Here is a 19,829-nt window from a genome sequence, read left to right as displayed (position 1 = left end):
ACAGGCTTATAAGATATTGTTCCGAATAACTCAAAGAATTTGAGCTACAGAGAGGCCATTTGGATTTTCTTCTCATTGTTTTAACTGTTGTCCCTATTTTTTATGTATTCACAGCTTCCCACTGTGTTGGACAGAAACTCACCAGGTGCTGACCTGAAGGCTTGGGGGAGGGTGCTGTCTAATGTCTCCCAAGCAGTGCAAAAGGTAAGTGGTCTAATAATAGATTACATCACTTTTCTGCATATCTCTTAGTCCTTTTTCTCTTTTGTTGTTTTTACGTTCCAGTTACCTGCTTTACCAGAAAGAAAATAGACTTGTTGGGGAAGAGCTGATTCCTTAAAAAAATCATTCTTCTGTCATTACAAAATAAATATACATGTAAGCATTGGGAATTCTGAAGTGTATTCTTTTCTTCAGAAAAGATATGAAAGAACAAGAACTGAAAATGGTGCCTGTGACCAGGGCAGAGGAGAGAAAAGGATGAGGTTCTGGTTGCATTCACACTTCACCATTTGGGCACAACTGGGACCTCACCAGATACTTACTTGCTTTGAGAACTGCCGTTAACCAAGTCTTGTCTTACTGCAGCTGGCCAGGAAGCCAAGTGTTCAGGACCTTTTGAGGGTTCTGCAACCATTTCTACAAGGTGGAAGGCCAGAATCCTTGGGCCACTTGGTGAGTTCCCTGTCAGATCTTTTCTGTGGCTACCCAGAAGGAGGTGGATCCAGAGTGCTTTCCTTCAACTGGTATGAAGATAACAACTACAAAGCTTTCCTGGGGATTGACTCAACAAGGAAGAAATCTGGTTATCTTTATGATAATACAACTAGTAAGTTTTCCCACCAATCCATTAAGAAACTCTCGACAGGTGCACCTTATGTTCAAGTACTAGCATAGAATGTTGCTTTTACAAATAACATTTTAAAGCAGTTGATTTAGGAAATTAGAGCCAGGTAAAATTATTTTACTCCATACTTACTTCATAGCTGGAAGCAGAGAAGCCCAGGACTTGACAACTGACAGAAATACCCATTTGTTTTTAATATGGAGGCATAATCATAGGCATGATAATAATTAAGACTGTTCCTCTGTTTTATCTTCTATTATATGCTACTGATATCAGGAAGAATGAGATATTCCTGAAGAAGGTTCAGGAAAAGACAGTATGGCATTCTGGAATTACTTTTCTCCAAAGTATTTTTCTAAACTTTATTTTTTCTCCTAATTTGTTTGATGGCCTTGGGCACAGGAATTTAACAATCTCTCCTTTCCAATAATAGTCAATTTGATACATGGTGGCTGTTATTTTCCTGCATAAAAGTACATCTATTTTGTAGCAGTAATGTTCTACAGCATGATTACATTTTATATAGAAAATATTTCAATTTACCAATTTTTGTTGCTTTTATTTCCTCATTATTTATTTCCTCCTATTGTAATAGGATATAATGCAAAGAAGAACCAATTTTTTACTGTTTGTTATTTTGTCTTTTTATTATGTCCCCTTCTGTTTGCTAGTTAGTTTTTCTCTGCACTGAGCTCACCAGCAGTTTTTTCTGTACTACCACTCATGTTATAGCTGGTAGTTCTGTGTCCCTTCTGCTATGATAGATATCATTGCATGGTCACAAAGTACAGCTGGGGACTTTGCTTACAGAGGCTCCTACCTTTCACTGTTTGTGTTAATACTTGGCTCTACTTATGCCTGAGACTTCCAAAGAGGCCCAGTACTCCCTCTCTTCAACAAGGAAACAAATTAATTGAATACTGTCCAAGTAAACTAATTACTTCATAGTGTAGAGGTAAGATAAAAACAGTTACATTAAAATGTTTAATTTTAAATTATTGTAGGATCCAGTTCTGAACTGTTCCGGAGTTCAACATCTAAGCCCACAGGAACAGTTTTGTATTAGTATCAGCTAGAATACAAAGAGGCCAAGTCATTAGGAGTAAAGCAAATAAAGTTCAAACTGCTCAGTCAGTTCTGAGCTGTCTTGTTTCCTTCCATTTGAAATACCATGTAAATAACATCAAATTTCAAATGGTTATTTATGTTTGCTTTTCCAATTTCCATAGCATATTTTACAACTCCAGTATCTACTTAATAGTCTTTCTGTCCATTCAGTCATTGTACTTCTGCATTGCAGAATGTGCTTTAACTCATTCAGATTCACACTGTATGTACTGCCACTAAAAAGCCCTGCAGGATGTTATGTGTGATAGGATTTTAGTAGGGTTACATAAAGACTGTCTTTCTTTATGTCTTTAGCACCCTTTTGTAATGCATTGATCCAGAACTTGGAATCAAACCCTTTAACCAAAATAGCCTGGCATGCTGTGAAGCCCCTGCTGATGGGAAAAATTCTCTTTGCTCCTGATTCACCTTCTGTACGGGAAATTGTAAAAAATGTAAGTTTTGAAATACAAAAGTGTATATTTCTAAAAAACTGTATCCCAAGAAACATCTTTTGAAAAACAGTCACCAGTGACAGTCAGCCTAATCAGATTTTCTTCTCGAAACTCCATTTGTTCTGATGGTCATCAGAGGAAGGACAGGTACTCTGTTTAAAAAATAGGAGACAGGTCTTCACTGATTCATCCCATCTTGGTCCATGCTTCATGGTTTGTCCAGCTCACCCAAGCAGCTTTTTGTTGGCATGATTCCACATTTACACCAGTAAGCATAGTAATATTTATTTTACAGAGGTAGGAACATGAGCAGCTCTGTGCCAGTAAATACTTAAATGGAGCAACTGTGAGACTTAGATAAGCTTATTGAGAACTACCACTGAGATATTGCAAACCAATAGCAACATCATGGTTTATTATTTTCTCTTTTGAATGCATAAAGAATTTTCACTTCATTAAAATAGGATGGAACCTGGACTCTTCAGCAAAATGCTTGAAGTTGGGTGAAATTAATCTGAGCAGTTAATCAAGGTTGCATATGACCCAGGTTTTGGCCACCTCATAACCAACAATTCACTACTCCAGAGATCTGTACAAGGCACAGAACTGCTGCTCAGATTTCACGCAGAAAAACATCAGATTTACAGCAGCTCAGCATTTCAGGTCTTAATAGCATGGCTATGGGAGTATTTGTCTTTTCCAGCTGCCTTCCATTCATTCATCTACTCACATCATCATCTTCCTTTTTAGTTCTTAATGGGGAGAGATAGTCAATGGGAAAATTCTAAATAATTCTACCGAAAATCTGAGTATTTAAAGAAATTGAAATTAACTAGGCTTAATGTGCAATTGTTTTTTCCATTACATATACCACGGAATTTTATCCTAAGTGAATTTGATTCTGTCTGGATTTTACAGATTCTTTTTCTGATGGTTATTAAAATTTCTGCTATTTGAACAAGTTGGATAAGTTTTGAAGGTAAAAACTACAGCTGTCTAAGTTAGAGGTTCCCCTGTCACCAAATCCTGGATAGATCATAAATTGTGTCTATCTCCTTAGATTTCTAACATTCTTTTCTGCTGTTTTTTTTTTTTTTAATCAGGCAAACTTCACTTTTGAGGAGCTTGAACGCCTCCAATTGTTGACCAAAGCTTGGGAGGAAGTAGGACCTCAGCTGTGGTACTTCTTTCAAAACAGCCTGCAAATGAACATGATCCGTGTATGTTACAAATTATCAAAGATCCTCAGTAAGAGCAGCCTTTCACCATCTTTTAATTTTATTCATGGAGAAGACAATTAATTGGAAAGGTTTGGCCACAAGCATAGCCTTTGCAGCAAGGATGCTGTGGCCTTTAAGGCTGTTGGCTGCTGGGCTTGGTTTGAAGGCAAGTCATAGATGCATTACAGCATCCCTGTAGCAAAACCTCAGATCTGGGCAGTCAAGAATCTGACTAATGATTTCTTAATAAAGACAGAAATTGCTGCTTCCCTGCCTCCCCAAAATGTCTTCGAAGAACAGACAACTTGATTTTCTTGAATTCTATATAGGCAAAGAAGGCAGTAAGACTATACTTTTTCCAGGCCAAACAGAAATTTATTTTGGGAAATTGCTACTTCTGCATCATTTAGATTTGACTTTGATCAGCTGCAATTACTACCTGAAGTTAAAGTTTATAAAGCAGTTCATACTAGAAAAAAACATTTGGTTTCCTCATTTTTCTACATTGTATTAGACATTTATAACATTTATCCTCTTGCTTATAAGGAAATAATGCAATAAATAGTCAAGGAAAAATTTCTTTTCATCCATTCTTCAGCTCACACATCCAGTTATGCAATAACCCATTTGTAAAATTGATTCTTTAGCATACCCTTTTGTCCTTGTTGATGTGTTGAAAGAGTTATGGAAATGGAAACCTTTCTAGCCAAACAGGGCATGGAAAGGCAGTCATGGTGACAAAGCTGTCATATTTTTGTTCAGGACTCTCTGAAGCACCCTACAGTGAGGGACTTCCTGAACAGCCAGATGGGTGCAGAAGGCTTCACCGCAGAGCAAATCATCAACTTCCTGCACAATGGATCTTCAAGGAGCCGGGAGAAGGGAATGCTGGACTTTGACTGGCGGAACATCTTCAGTGCTGTAGACCAAGTTCTGCGTTTGCTCAGTCAGTATTTGGAGGTAAATTTAGCCCTGCCCCTTCAGGGAATAGTTGTAGAGGAGATCTTAAAACCAGTTAGGTTGTACTGGGTCTGTGGTAACAGACAAGAAAGTTAAAATCATAAAATATTTGTTTGTTTCAAGTTGAATCTCATTATCAAATCCATGTATTTAGAATAATACAGTGGCACAAGTACATGAATGCTAATTATTAAAAAAAGTTCAATTTGATGGTTTTCAAATGCTTTACTCAAAATGCTGGTTGAATGAACACATTTCAATGCTGGGAGGCAGAAAGTGAATGCAAAACTTCAAAGAATTGGGTTTTTGTAAGTATTAATAACCAACAGGCCACTAATTTCAGCAAGGTCAGGAGCAGAGGAACAAAGATTTCTTTGGATGTCCCCTTGCAGGTTTTTAAGCACCTGATCAAAATTCCATTGATTGAAACCAATGAAGGAGTTTCCACTTGTTCTGTGGTCACTTCTGACAAGATGTCTGTCTCTTTCCTGCAATCTGTACCTCTCTTCTCTAGCAAGTTGTTTTCAGTGGTGCCTTCTGAGGATTTTTGAGGCAACAGGACTAAGCCTAACTCCTAATTTCAATCTAGTTCAGTCTAAAAGACCATTTGTCCCTATCAAGATGGCAGGAACTGAAAGTTTATCTGCCTTCCTACAGCTAGTACAAGAAGGAACAATAAAGGCTTTGCACAAAGGTCTGCCGATTCATTTAATGATCTTTTTGTATCATGTTAGCAGAATTATTTCTTGTCAAACTGAGCTAAATATATTGTGTGCAGCAGGTCAGTGCTGGAACATCAGTAATACCAGAACAGTTACTGTACCTGGTAATAGATCTTTGTGTTCTAATGTTCTTTGTAATGAGCTTATTCTTTAAAGTGTGCTGTTTACACAGAGTTGTAAGCACTTGAGAATGTTTTCCCACTGTGCCAGACACAATGGCAACAAATAGCTCCCTTTGGGGAATAGCTTGCTCCTTACCTCCATAGTATGCAATAAGGACAGTGTGTTGCCAGCACCTGTCTTTGGCAACTCCAGGTCTCTGCTGCAAACTGTGATACAACTGAGAATCCCACAAATTATGCAGTGGCTGCTCCTTCTCACCACCCCAAGAATTTCCTGTTCTTCCCTGTGATTACCTTAGGTCACAGAACAGCTAAACTATCAGTGAGAGCTATACAGTCGCTTCTTTATGTTTATTATTCTCTGGTTTTATTTTCCAAACCTGTTCTTATTATTTTTATTTTGATTTTGGTTTTCCCATTTTCATTAGACCATTTTAAATTGTTAAATAATTACTGGGAGCAGATTTGAAATAAATTTCCCCAAGTAGTTGAAAAATTAACTTTGAAATAGTGATGTTTATGAAGACACAAACTGAGTTCAAATTCACTGGGGGACAAGAAAAGCCTAGGTAGAGCATACAGCCTTTGTTTTGAATGCAATTCATGTTAAGAGAAATAAATTCTAGCTTTGGCTCATAGATTACTATATAAAATGTCTTCTCACTTTCAAACTGTGTGAATTATTACAACACTGCCCTATGTTCTTATACAAGCTTTGGTTTCACTCTACTCATGGAGAAGATCTATAAGCATTTGTGTTTTGTGTTTTGAACACTTGCTGCTTCCTTTACTGGACTCCTGGATAAGAGCCTATGCTGCTCCTCAGCCCACTCCAGGCACTCTCTGTTCTGCAGTGAAAATCTAGACGAGTTAAGTTGCTGTCACTATCATTTGCCTGTATCATTCTCACAGATTCCCCTGGAGAACTGTCTGAGTTCTTCTGCAGCTGAAATAAGTACCTTGAAAATAATTCCTCCTGCTAAAGAAACAACAAGTAATCCTCCAGACCCTGCAAAGTTCCACAGTTCCACAGGAAGGGTTTGCTTTGCACTCACTGCCACTTTTGCAAGAACTAAACTGAATTCCTAAACTCAGTTAACACCATGTGGGATAAATGTATCCCAAAAAATTAATGCAATATGATCCATCGGTCTGATTTTCTTTCTCTTCTGACACGCAGTTTTCTGCCTTATTTTGCTTTCTGATATGAAATTCGACATATTTTAGTTTTCTGAAGCAAAAGGGAAAATGAACACCTACAAACACTAGGAAGAATAAAGCCACAAAATAGTGTTATCAATTTAAGCGCTGTTGTGATTTAAAAAATATATTTTCATATAGATCCATTAATCTGTGATAAGTTTTAAGGGAAACATAGCATGATTTCTCACAGGGAAGGGTTAAGTAAAGGAGTCTTTAAGATTAAATAACAAGTACCAGTATGAGCTCTTTGATGTAGACTAATTTTTAATTATTGGCTTGCAAGAAATGATCAAGGAGATAAGATCAAACAAGTTAGCCTGTTGGAATTTTATGAAGCAAAGGAATTCAAAAAGTATCTTTCCAGTCAATCAGGGTTTAAATACTTCTACTCTCTGTTAATATTTTGCCAATTCTGAGGGGCAGAAGCTAAAATACAAACATAAGTCTGTAATTTTACAGACAACTAATGCTAGAGTTTATAGCATTCACAGTGGGTTTTTTACAATGTCTGCTAAGTAGGACCTAAATGGAGGAACATAAAGACTTGGGTTTTGATGAATTTTTGTCTTTTATGTGCATTGATAAGAATACAGTTTGTAGTAATGACAGAGACCAAGAAAGAATACTTTTTATTGAGATAGCCAATAAAAATGACGCATTAACTTAAGTCAGCAGGTAAATCATGTCAGAATTCAGCAGGGACATAATATGACCAGTTAGATAAATCAATTACTTGTCTGGTGTTACATAGGAAGAAATGTTGAAATACCTAAGAGACATTTAAATTTAAATGTATGCTGTGACTTTTCCTAGTGCTTCACTTGACAAAATGCTTTTCATCTGAAGTCCACAGCCAATGTTCTTTTCTTACAGATCAGTCATCCTTTAGCTGTCTAGTATTCACTCAGGCGCTTCCTGGGCTGAAGAAGGGAGGAGAGAGTCAACAATAGTTTCATCATAAAGCTGAAAATAACAGTTTCAGTTGAATGTACTTTCCTTTTCTATTTTCAGCCACTGGTGTTTGCTTTAATGTACATCTCTTAGTATTTTAATCCCATGCAAGTTTTCTCTTTGTAATTATTTGTAGTGTTTGACCTTGGATAAATTTGAAGGTTATCTTGATGAAACTCAGCTGACTCGTCAAGCCCTTTATCTGCTGGAGGAAAACAAATTATGGGCTGCTGTGGTTTTTTCAGACTTAGAACCTACAGCCAGCAGTCTCCCACCACATGTGACATACAAGATCCGAATGGACATAGACGCGGTGGAGAAAACAAACAAAATCAAAGACAGGTATTTACCTGATAGTGGTTTCTCAGTTCTTGCCTGCCATAACATAAACATGAGAGACATAAGGGTGTTGGAATCTGTGTTGGATACGTATGTAAAATCCAGCTGTATTTGTTAATAGTTACTGTGTAGTTCAGTGCAGAATCCATCTCCAGTTACCAGATGCTAACATAAATGGTATCACTCTTGTGACAAGCCAAGCAGTGGGTAGGTGCAGGAATACAGGGCCAAGGGATGATTCTGCTCAGAATCTGTTCAGTAACCTGCTTCAGTTTATAGATGGCCCCACCATTGGGAAAGACAGACTAGGAAGTCCTGTATGGATTGTGACTCAGCTCTCCTCCACCTGGACAGCAGAGCTTCTCTGCTGTTCCTCCTCAAGTCCCCACCAAATAGACTCACTTAAAGGGATATAATTTCTCAGGACTGTCTACAGAAGAATATAATGGTATCTGGTAGTTGCAATTCTAAATACAGTTATTTCTATTCTAGAACAGTTATTCTGCTATGGGACTAATTTATGTACATTTTAGGCCAAAATTGCTATTCCAAGTCGGTTCAGAGAAAATGAAAGGGAAAAAAAGAGCCTTCCACTTTCTTAAGCAATATGGTCTGATAGACCAAAGTCTAGAAAAGACAACTCCAGGCAGTGTCCCTACAATTTCAGTTGCTGTGATTAATTAATTTGCCCCACAACCCTTCCCTAAAGTCAGTGCTTACCCAAATAATTTCCATGTGAATTTTCTTTTGAGGTACTGGGATCCTGGTCCAAGAGCTGATCCTGTTGATGATTTACGTTATATATGGGGGGGCTTTGCATATCTCCAGGACATGATTGAGCATGGGATTATAAAGACCCAGACCAGCACTGAAGTGCCATTCGGAATTTATCTGCAGCAAATGCCATATCCATGTTTTGTGGATGATGTGTGAGTAAAAGCAGTTTGTCTTAATTCTGCTGAATACTTGGATTGCTGGATGGTTTAAGATTCTCAAGCACCTGAATTAGGCTTAAGTTATGAACGTCCTAAGGTATAAATGCAAGAGTAATAACTGAGACACAACTGAATTAATTTGGTTTTTTCCTTATCCTGACATAACTCACTCAGACTCCACAAGCCACCTTTGCCAAGATTAAACCCCTAATCCTAATCCTGGCCTTTGTTTCATCCAGTGTCCAGGCCTAAAATGAACTCAATATACTAACCTCTTAAAAGCAGCAGTTTTTTTCCAATTTTCTTCCCTGTTCACCATGTGCTTGCTCCAGTGCTGCAGTCTGTGATACTGCAGCTGTCCTCTTATACTTTTCACTCAAAAAAAAAAAAGGCATTAGAGAAATCTTTTCATAGTTTTGTCCGTGTGCAATGTGCAGGCAAGTGCTACTACTTCTGATAAAAGCAAATTGCAGACACATAGATTGACCTGTCATTCCCATCACTCATTATGTGTTGGTCTGACAGAACATCACCCTGGCAAGCCTGCTGTCTAGTTCTTCTCCACTGAGAACATTGCAGAAGCAGAAACCCCTTCTGTGCAAAAGTTCTCTGAAGCCCGCAGTGGCCACATGCAGTTCAGGATTGGTGTCCAAGCTCAGTGATGGCCTCTGCAGAGATCCTGCTCAAGTGAGGCAAGTGCACCCTCATGGTAACCTGTAGGCTGTGTTGTGCCCAGCCTAGTGCTGGTTACATGTATCCATCCACAGGCAAAACTCAGTGTGCCCCAGGCCGTATCACAAAAGCATGGGTTTGTTTCTCCAGACTAGATTGCTTTTCAGGAATTTTTTGGTGAAAAAGTGAAGATTTTCCCTTTGTTTCGAAACTGACATAGCTTTGATATGGCAAAAACGTAGTTCTATAGGGCTCAGACTTAGGAAGCTGAAGACTTTTTGCTCCTTACCTTTAGCAGCTATGAGCTTTTGGCCTTTAAACAATCAACACTGGATTCCCCAAACCCCATAATACATAGCAGTGTTAATTAGTAGTATTAAACAGCTCACATAAGGATGAACAAGTACCCTGGGAGCCTGAATAATAAAACCATCCACATCAATCATAACTAGGGAGAGGGAGATGTATTCCCTCATCTTCTTTACCAGATAACTCCCCCGGCGCAGCAAGGCCATCAGTGCCAGGGAGACATTGTTTATGGTAACATGTTCCCAGACTCAGCAAAGTGAAGAGATAAACAGTGCAGCTAACAAGCTGTGTCCTGTACAGGACCCTGTTAAAAACTCCTGTAACTATTGAGTGCTTAATAGAAAACTGCCTCTGGCTCAGCCTGCATTGCGTGCCAAGGGCTGTGGTGAGTTGGCTGTGAGTGGATGCCAGGTGCCCACCAAGCCTCTCTATCACCCTCTTCCTCAGCAAGAAGGGAGAAGAAATTAAGATGGAAAACAACTCATAGGTCAAGATGAGGCCCTTTACTAAAGTTAAAACAAAAAATAACCCAAAGATTCATTCACTATTTCCCATCCAGCAATGTCCAGCTGCTTCCTGGAAAACAGGGATTCAGCATGCATAGAAGTTGCTTTGGAAGACAAATGTTGTAAATATCAAATACCCCCCCACTTTCTCCTCCTTTTCCTTAGATTTTATATCTGAGCAGACACAATATGGAATATCCCTTTGATCAGTTTGGATCAGCTATACTGGTTGTGTCCCATCCCAAGATTCTGCTCACCCCCTGCCTAGTGGTGAAGTGAGTGGGAATGCTGGAGAGAAAGCTCAGATGCTGTGCCAGCACTGCTCAGCAGCAGGCAAAACACTGGTGCATTCTCAACGCCTTTCTAGCTATCCATGCGAAGCCCAGCACTGTGAGGGCTGCTATGGGGAAAGTTAACTCTATGTCAGCTAGATCTGATACCCTGACTCATGGTTTGTATGAATTTCAGCAGCCTTGCTGGCAGCATACGATGCTTTTAATGACTAATTTGTTTATTTCTCTTGTCAGTGAATCTTTGGAGCAGAAAGACAGTGACACTCCCATATTGTTAACCTTAACATACGTCTTAAAATATTCTTTGTAGATCATAGTAAAAGCATTATGGAAATTCACTGTGAAGAGAGATGTATTTTCATGAGGTACCAAATATTTTGTAGCCTTCAGTAACCCTTAGAACCTCTTTGTAAAATTGAAATAACATTCATTCAACTCATGGGAATGCAGAAACCATTACTTTATTAATATTTAGGATGCTTGTGAGGTTTACTAGTGACATGCTGTTGATGTTTGGACTAAGACTTTACAGTTCTGTATTTAATTAATGCACTCTTCCCCACTCCTTTTCCTTTTTGCTTTTCATGTAATATTTCTCTGTTTTACCTAAATTTAATTTATTCCTTCTTGCTTTGGTAGCTTCATGATCACCTTAAACCGCGCCTTCCCCATCTTCATGGTGCTGGCTTGGATATATTCAGTCTCCATGACTGTGAAGAGCATAGTGCTGGAGAAAGAAATGCGTCTGAAAGAGGCCATGAAGAACAGGGGCATAACCAACGGCGTGATTTGGTGCACTTGGTTCCTAGACAGCTTTTCCATGATGGCTGTGAGCACATTGCTCCTCACAGCTCTGATTATGGTAAGGATTGCTACTCTCAAACTCACTCTTGTGTTTGCACTCCTGATACCAGTTTGGTGTTGAGAAGGAATTGTAGCCATTGACAGGGAGATGTGAATGGTGGAGGCCTGTCCTGATCACAGCATGTAGCAGGCACATTCTTCTAAGCAGACCTCATAACAGCATCAGCAATTGGCAGAGACAGAACAATAAATGCACTAGTAAAGATTTATTGTGGGATCATACAAAATACATCAGGCTGGTTACTCTGTATATTGTATTTTCTGTAGGCAGATGCAGATCTCCCAATAAATAATAAGTGTTGTTTTAAATCAAAGAGATAATAATTTGCAGAATTTTTATCTTGTAATTCACTACATGTCATTAATTTTTAATATCCATTGCTTGTCTGCTTAGAAACTGAGCAACTATTTCAATGGAAAAAGAGACTGCAAGGACAGAACTTTCAGGAAAACCTAAAAAAAAAATCCACCTTTTGCTCCTGTGATTCAGAATTACTGTATTTTTATAACTTTTCAGGACAGTTCAGATGTGGTCTCTGAGGACTACCTTTTGTCTCCACTACCTGAGAACCAAACTTTATATTAAGAGCTTGCTGCTATGTTTTATCATATAAATGTATAGCCTTTTGATAAGGAAGAATGCCCTTGCATCTTTTCTGATGTGGGGAGCTGGTATTGGTGTAAATACATAGTTAGGATTCAAGCTGCTCTGTCTTACCAGCATGTCCTGATGAGTTGTTGTAGTTCCTGGTGTTTCCATTGCAGCTTGGGTGGATAGAGAAAGCTCACTTTATTTGCTACACTGGTTTAATTAAAAATCAGGGGGTAATTAATATCCGAGGAATGTGCTTGTACCTGTAATTCACTTTCTTTCCCATATTTCACTATGCTAGTGTGAGGCACCTTTGTAAATATATTCTTATGAGACGTTGCATTCCTGTTGATAAAGAAATCAGTCTCTAAGGCCCAGTGGGATGTTGCAACCATGCTGAGACCTATTTATAGCCTGAAAGACCTATTTGAGCATTATATAAATTGACCTAATAAATAGGTCTCAACATTGGTTTTAAAGACTACATAGATAAATGGCAGAAGTCCCTGTTCTTCTTGAGAGAGAAAGCATTTAATCCACAAAAGCTCTAATGAAGAAAGGTCAATAAAAGTTCACCCAGTGGATCAGTTAATACACAAGGATGTCTGAGAAACTGCACTTGGATTTCTCAGATGTGATATGCTTCTGTTTGAATAACATCCAGGCGCAGAAGCTTTATAATTTGCCTGTGGTTTATTGTGGGTTTTTTTAAAGATGCATTTTGTAACATTTCCTTACATTGTCTTTTCTGTACATCAAGCAAGTGGATTGGGTGGTGTGAAGAGATAAATGAAAATTTATTGTAATAGTTCAGATAGTTTTATTTAAAATGCATGAGTTTCCAAGGGGGCAGATCTTGCTTGGAATCATTTACTTGTTAAGACAGGGACAGAATGTCTGTTTTCAGTCAGTTATAAATTTGTTCATTCTGTTGTACTAACCTGAAGTCACAATCCAAGAACAGGGCTAAAGTTAGATGAAAGATTTGTTATTGTAATGACCTCAGTTGTTGAAACTAATACCTGGAAGAGTTAGAAGTCATACTAGGTAAGAAAGACTGGCTTATTACACTTTACCTGTTACATGTCAATAGCAATTCTGACCTTTCCTGCTAGCAGAAAGGAGCAATACTTGTGAATTTTTCTGTTTTCCTTTTGCTTGCAGCATGGACAAGTGCTACATTATAGCAATCCAATTCTGTTCTTTCTATTCCTACTGACATTCACCACAGCCACCATAATGCAGTGTTTCTTGTTCAGCACCTTCTTCTCCAAAGCAAATCTGGCAGCTGCCTGCAGTGGAGTCATCTACTTCACCTTGTACCTGCCCCACATCGTCTGCTTTGTCTGGCAAGACCGTCTGACTGCTAATCTGAAGATCCTAGCAGTAAGCCTTTCACTGCTTCCATGGCGTCTCTGCTCCCCTTCTCACAGTCCATATGTGAATCACAAAGTATTGCACACCTCTTCCTCTTGACTTTTTTGACTCAGGGAGGGAGACCCCTAAATCTCTCTTAAATAATTAAGGATTGCAGGTGTGGAAGCCTTTAGCAGGCCTAGTTCAAGAGATATCTTCATAGCTTCTAGAAAAGCCAATAAAATTTATTTTATGTTTTGAATTCCAGGAAATTAGCATACTAAAATATTTTAAATGTTTTGAATATTTCCTTGTAAGTTAAATCTAACTTCTGGTATGTTTAATAAATATGAAGGCGGTTCACAAAATAGGAACATTTATCTTTCTCATGTGCTATAACCTACTTAACACCCTATGTCTAAGCATAAGAAGACCTCAGGTTCACATTCCTTCTTTACCTGAACCATAAAGTTAGGAATTGAACCCCAGTGCCGAAGTTCTGAGAAATACCTTTCATCTAATGTGTTGTAGACATTCTTCATGTTGGTTCTCTTCCATTTTAGGTAAGATAGTTAAAGTCAGGGGAGCTGGAAACTTCTTGCTGTTTTTTGAGATGGAACCATGATCTTACAAAATTACTCAGATTGATTTTCTGTTCCCAGTGAGTCAGGAAGGAGAGCAGGTGTTTTGAGTCCAGTCTCCCCATTTTTATCAAGCATTCTAACAGCATAGGTAAAGGAGCTGTCTTCTCTTCTTGCACTAGGAAATATAAGGAAAAAGGGAAAAGAAAACAAAACACTTCCAAAGCTGTAACTAAGTGTATAAAGTTATAAATGAAGTATAAACTACTGGTTTATTAGTTTGTTGTGTTAGAATCAGCTAGCAGACATGACAGGGGAAGCAGTTGTAGTTTTCCATATCCTGATCATCTGGTGTACTTGCTGTCATGTTACTCATAGTGGCCCTGCCTCGTACACTCAGGAAATACTTTGTTTCACCTAGATAATCAAAGGTGTACACTGTAAACTTCTAGATGCACCTACAGTATTTTCCAAACAGACATTAATGAAGGAAAAAACCAATCTGTGAGAGTTTCCTAGTAGTTAAATAAAGAACAGCCAAGGCTGAATTCAGTCTATTGTAGCTAAACACTGCTTAGAATTGCAGAAAATTAAACATTGCAGGCCAATGTAAAAGTGAAACAACTTTTCTCATGTCATTTGTTACACAAGTTTTAAAGTCCAATCCCTAAAAGTCAGAGTTTTTTTTTGTTTGTTTCAGGTTTTGTGTTTTCTTCTTGTGGTGGGTTTTTCTTTGCTTATTTGGTTTTGGGTTTTTTGCAAAGTGTCCCCCTGTCAGGGCTGAATATCTTTTTTCCTTTATTCCAGAGTTTGCTTTCTCAAGTAGCTTTTGGGTTCGGTACAGAATACTTGTCACGCTATGAAGAACAAGGTCTTGGCCTCCAGTGGGGTAACATCAGAACCAGTCCCTTGGAAGGAGATGAATATAGTTTTCTTTTTTCCATTACCATGATGATTTTTGATGCTTTTCTCTATGGAATACTTTCTTGGTATCTCGATAACGTTTTTCCAGGTACACCAGTTTCTTATTCATACAAAGTAGTGGTAGTTGCTGCAAACTGTTTGTCTAATCAGTCTCTGTGTATTTCAGTGGCAGAAACAGGGTGTTTGACCTTGTAGACTATGAATCTTATCCAGTTTAGCACTACTGGTTTATTAAGGACTTCCACTTTTCTCTCTTTCTTTTTTCTCTCTCCTGTTTTATTCCTGAAAAGAATGAAGAAGGAAGAGTAAAAAGGAGGATGTGGTTTCTAGTCCTGTTTTATAATTTAAACAGAAAATAAATCTACAAAAACATCAACTGTTAAAATTCAATTTGTGTATACTTTTCTTTTGAAGAGTTTCAACCATTTCTCGTGAGAATGCTTTAAATTTTTAAAAATATAGATTTGACAGTAGATTAGATTTTCTAATTCACATATATACTTTGGCCATATTATGCAAACTGTTTCTTGAAGGATGGTACTGTTTCCTAAGACACATGCTGTGTCATTGGCAGTTGTGAAAGTTCCTGTGTGGATTTATTTTGTTTCTAAATGGAAGTCATAATTCTAGTACAAACTCCCAGAAGGACTTTGTTATCAATTACAAAATTCTGGAAGATTCTGTGTGAAAAAATGATTTGTCCTTCTAGCTTAAATGGTTGTCTTGCTTCATATTTAATATTGTTGCAATATAATAACTGCCAACTCTTAATGCTGTACAAGCAAGTGAGCTTTCCTTTCATCAGTTTGTTATTCCTGCATGTGAACTGCAGTTCCAGAAGGTGTTCTTGGCAGATGGCTTTTTTCTTTTTCTTTTTCTTTTTCTTTTTCTTTTTCTTTTTCTTTTTCTTTCTTTTTTCCTTTCCTTTTCTGCAACTCTGTTTGTTTAAAGAAGAGAGGACAATTGACTATTTGCATGAACACAGCAGGAACTAAACAATAGAAATTTCTTCATTCATAGATAAAATCAATTTTTTTTCTGTCAGCACTTTACACAAAAGTAGCATCTTTCAGGGCTTCTAGTTAGTAGCTCCCAAGATTTACTCTGTCTTGCCTTTCTGCTGCTCTCTTTCAGTAGAATTTCTGTCACACATATGCAGCTCTGCCAAATGAATGCTGTACTATTTGAGGGTATGACCGAAATTCCCTGGATAATTCCTTGAGCCCTCTGGTTCTAGTCCTGCTCAAGTCTGCTCTGAAACCAGACACCCATTGGCACAATGGCCCTTTGGCTATTCAAGCATTCTGCTCCATAACAAATTTCACTTGGGTTTGCAGTCATCCTGAATGAGAAGCTGGGTTTTTTTTGCCACCAGTTTCAGAGGGGAATAATCCAGTCCATAGGAAGGCAAACTGTTTGTGAATGCAGACAGAGCATTTCTGTGCATGAATAGGAGTACAAGTGGTTGGCTGAAACACAGGTAGTTTCTCTTAATTCAGAAGTAAGCAGACACTTTCATAAGCAGTGGTTTACAATTAATAAAACTGACCATCTTTTGATGAGCATCACAGATCCCCATGCCTGTTTTGAATAAGTAACACAAGGCCAATAACATCTCGGGTTACAAAGATGCCAGTTTTAAACATAGAAGCTCAAATTCCTGCATTCTATAAATTAATATGATCCAGGAAAGCAGTGTTGACTTCAGTAAGTCTGGTCTGACCTGCCAAGAACTGGTAATGTTACTGTGCTGTCTCTTATCCAGACTGAATTAACCTGTAACTAAAAAAGCCCATGTTTATTTCAGAAGAGGATTACACTGTTGTCACTTTTCCTGAAAGTCTGTGTGCTGAAATAACAGCCAGAGTGTCTTTTCTCATTACCAGTTGTAAATTCAGCCCCAGCGTAATAAGTGTAAATTTAAAAAGCTTTTCAGTCATGACAAGCCTCAAATGTTAAATGGGCATTAAAAGAAAGTCCCTGAGTGAGGCTAGGATCCCACCTTAAGCAGTGAGTTGCTGCCTGGTTGGTAAGGATTCAGGGAATAGCTTTATTCTGCAATTAAACTACTTTCTACTTAAGACAAGGTAAGGCAAGTCACATTTTCGGAATACTTTACTGCTGTCCAAAAGAAAAAAAAAACCTGTTAACGAAATCTGTTCTATCAGCTGTACTTGGTATGTGGTTTGACCTTCTGATATGCAACACTAGGACTGCAAGTGTTTATATAATTAGACTTTGCTTAGATGAGTTTGTACCTACTGCAGAATGGGGTTATGAAGTGCACTTTACCTGCTTATTTTTATTTTAGGGGACTATGGGCTACCACAGCCTTGGTATTTCCCTCTGCTCGAATCCTATTGGCTTGGCTCCAAAAGCCCAGAAGCTGAGAAAACAGCAACTACTGATGGTGAGTTCTTTTAAAACTTTGTTTTTTAGAAATAACTTCACTGATCTGCTTAAAGGTGACTGCATAATATTTCCATTATCTGGCCTGCTGCAAAGGTGAGAGACTGCCATACACTGGGAGTCTTGGCAAGTGCCTTTGAACTTGGAGTGGTGTGCTATCATTAGATCATTAGAGGTGAGTCACCGTTCCATCTGAGAGCACTTAAGGCCTGGCTTAACAAGCAGCATCAAATCCTCACTCTGTAACCAACGCCTTTTGAGACATTCAAGGAGTTCTTACTGCTCAGCACAACATCCATGAAACGTTAATCTTACACTGAGGTTCCCTACTTTTCTAAACCTGACTCTTTTCTATATAGTTTGACACTCATTTAAGCCTGTTTACTTTCTGTTTCTAAGCAAGATCATAATCTATGCCACCCTTGTACCAACGTGAATAAATCAGTAAAGAGCCAGCAAGTTGATTAGGAGCGGGAGTATGTCACGTACAAGATGCTGAGAGAGCTGGGTCTGCTCAGCCTGAAGAGAGAAGGCTCCAAAGAGCTAGATTTGTCAGATGTGTCTAGTGGAAGGATGAGAGGCAATGGATATAAGCTGGAAAACAGGAATTCAGATTTAATATAAGAAAAAAAGTCATTACTATGAAGGTAGCTAGAGCACTACAACAGGTTGTTTAGAAAGGTTGTGAAATCTCTATCTTTGGAGATAGTTGCCTATGATCTGAATTGGCCATATTTTTTGAGGATTGAACAGGAGGTCTTTGGAAGTAATTTCTGATCTAAATTATTCTATTATTATCTCAAGTAGCCTGATTGTGCTGATTGTTATTTCATCCTCTCTTCTACAAAGCCCTTTAAAAGCTCAAGGCTTAGGGCTATTTCTTTTTCCTCAAAATACCTCTAGGGATATTAAATTTTTGTTAATTAAATCTTGATTACTTTTGGTTTATATAGAAAAAAGTCCAGAGTCAGAAGGTTGTGTGGATCAGAAGACCACGGAAAGGGAAAAAAATGAAAGCAACTCAAATAAATCTGAAGAACCTGAGAAAACAGAAGAAAAGAGTGACGGCCAGGGGAAGAAGGATGGTAAAAACAAACAATGTAAACACAAACGAGAAAAAGAACCCGGCGAGCAGGGGAAGCCTAAGACAGATGTCCAGGACAAAGATGAAATTAATAGTAAGGAGAGAGAGCAACCTGAGTACTTCTGAGATACTATACTCACTGTACTTCATACCAAACTAGACATAGCAGTGATTGGAGCCAAGCCACAAGAGCTAGTAGGGACCCAGTAGGTGATTGCATATAACTCCCAGAGCTAAGCATGAGAGAGACATTGACTCTTATTTTTTCCTCTAGATTCACCATCCCTTAGAATCTTTTAGCCACTACACTTAAGACAGCTGGCTTCCAGAAGAGCTCCTTAACTTTTTTTTTTTAATCATACAAATGCAGGATGCTTCTTTGGCAAGTTAGTTTTCTTGCTGAGGGAAGCCTCAGAGCCACATACATTGACTCTTTAAAATTAAACAGAGCCATGACTTCAATAAAAATACGCTGAGGGGAATGTTCTTCCCTCTTAGTCCTTCCCCTCTTTTTTTTTTTTTTTCCTATCTTTTGTGTGTTTTGCATCAGTAGGAAAAGGCTGGTTTCAAAGGGATTTATCTGAAGTGCTCTGTGTGTCTGTCTGCAGCCTTTTCTGATGCTGACATTAGCCATCACCTAAGAATTCCTGAATGACCTGTCTTGTTTTCAAGCCCCAATGTCTTCTTTTGTGGTGAGCCAGAGGAGTTTTCTGTATGAGATGCTCAGAGGAATGCATGTGGATTCTGTAGCACAAGTAACTGCTACAGGCAGCTCTGAGCCCTTTCTGACTCTCTTGAAAAGCCAGAGATAAAAGTGGGGTCATCAGAGCTCCTCAGTCGGCACTGAAAACATGCATTCAGGGTGAATGGAAACAGGACAGGACTTCAAAGGAAAAAGACAGGCAGAGGTTAAAGGTTATTTCAGCCAATCTTCTCCTAGTACTGCCTTATCTTTTTGGTGCTTTACTCCTTAGTTCCCAGGTTCCAGCTGCTCCACAGCCACTAAGGAAGGGCTTTCTGCCTGTCACTGCACAAAAAAACAAACCTGTCTTCCCTTTCAGCCACCCAGGAACTGGGAGGCATGAGGAGAAGCTAAAAACAGGCCTAGTACAGTTCAATGACAATGAGGATATAGGATCAAAATGGAGAAATATGAATCACAAAAAAAGGGAGCTCAACCTTCCACCAGTGTCCTTCAGGTGATGCAAAGCAGATACTGGGGGAGATCATCAGAGAATTTTCCTCATAACTTGTCAGTGAGTCTTGCAGACAAGATTGTGACACATATAAAACCAAGGAAGGTGCCTCAATTGCCAGTATATGGGTAACTATCTAGCCAGACTCCATGTGAACTTTTGTGAATATAGAGATGTTTGTA

General features: G+C 38.5%; 1 protein-coding gene across 1 annotated transcript in view; it reads left to right on the top strand.

Annotated features, from left to right (window-relative positions):
• Positions 1-19,829, top strand: part of ABCA4 (ATP binding cassette subfamily A member 4) — a 61,011-nt gene that overhangs the window by 14,858 nt on the left and 26,324 nt on the right. The window contains exons 7-18 of the mRNA XM_066555406.1: positions 115-204; positions 589-829; positions 2,270-2,409; positions 3,513-3,629; positions 4,392-4,589; positions 7,724-7,929; positions 8,679-8,855; positions 11,281-11,503; positions 13,262-13,483; positions 14,842-15,046; positions 17,270-17,368; positions 18,321-18,545. Coding sequence (XP_066411503.1) covers positions 115-204; positions 589-829; positions 2,270-2,409; positions 3,513-3,629; positions 4,392-4,589; positions 7,724-7,929; positions 8,679-8,855; positions 11,281-11,503; positions 13,262-13,483; positions 14,842-15,046; positions 17,270-17,368; positions 18,321-18,545 — 2,143 coding nt within the window. The remainder of the gene's footprint in view (positions 1-114; positions 205-588; positions 830-2,269; positions 2,410-3,512; positions 3,630-4,391; positions 4,590-7,723; positions 7,930-8,678; positions 8,856-11,280; positions 11,504-13,261; positions 13,484-14,841; positions 15,047-17,269; positions 17,369-18,320; positions 18,546-19,829) is intronic.

The sequence above is a fragment of the Molothrus aeneus genome, chromosome 9, assembly GCF_037042795.1.
Source record: "Molothrus aeneus isolate 106 chromosome 9, BPBGC_Maene_1.0, whole genome shotgun sequence".
Classification (NCBI taxonomy): domain Eukaryota; kingdom Metazoa; phylum Chordata; class Aves; order Passeriformes; family Icteridae; genus Molothrus; species Molothrus aeneus.
This window is presented reverse-complemented; position numbering and strand designations above follow the sequence as displayed.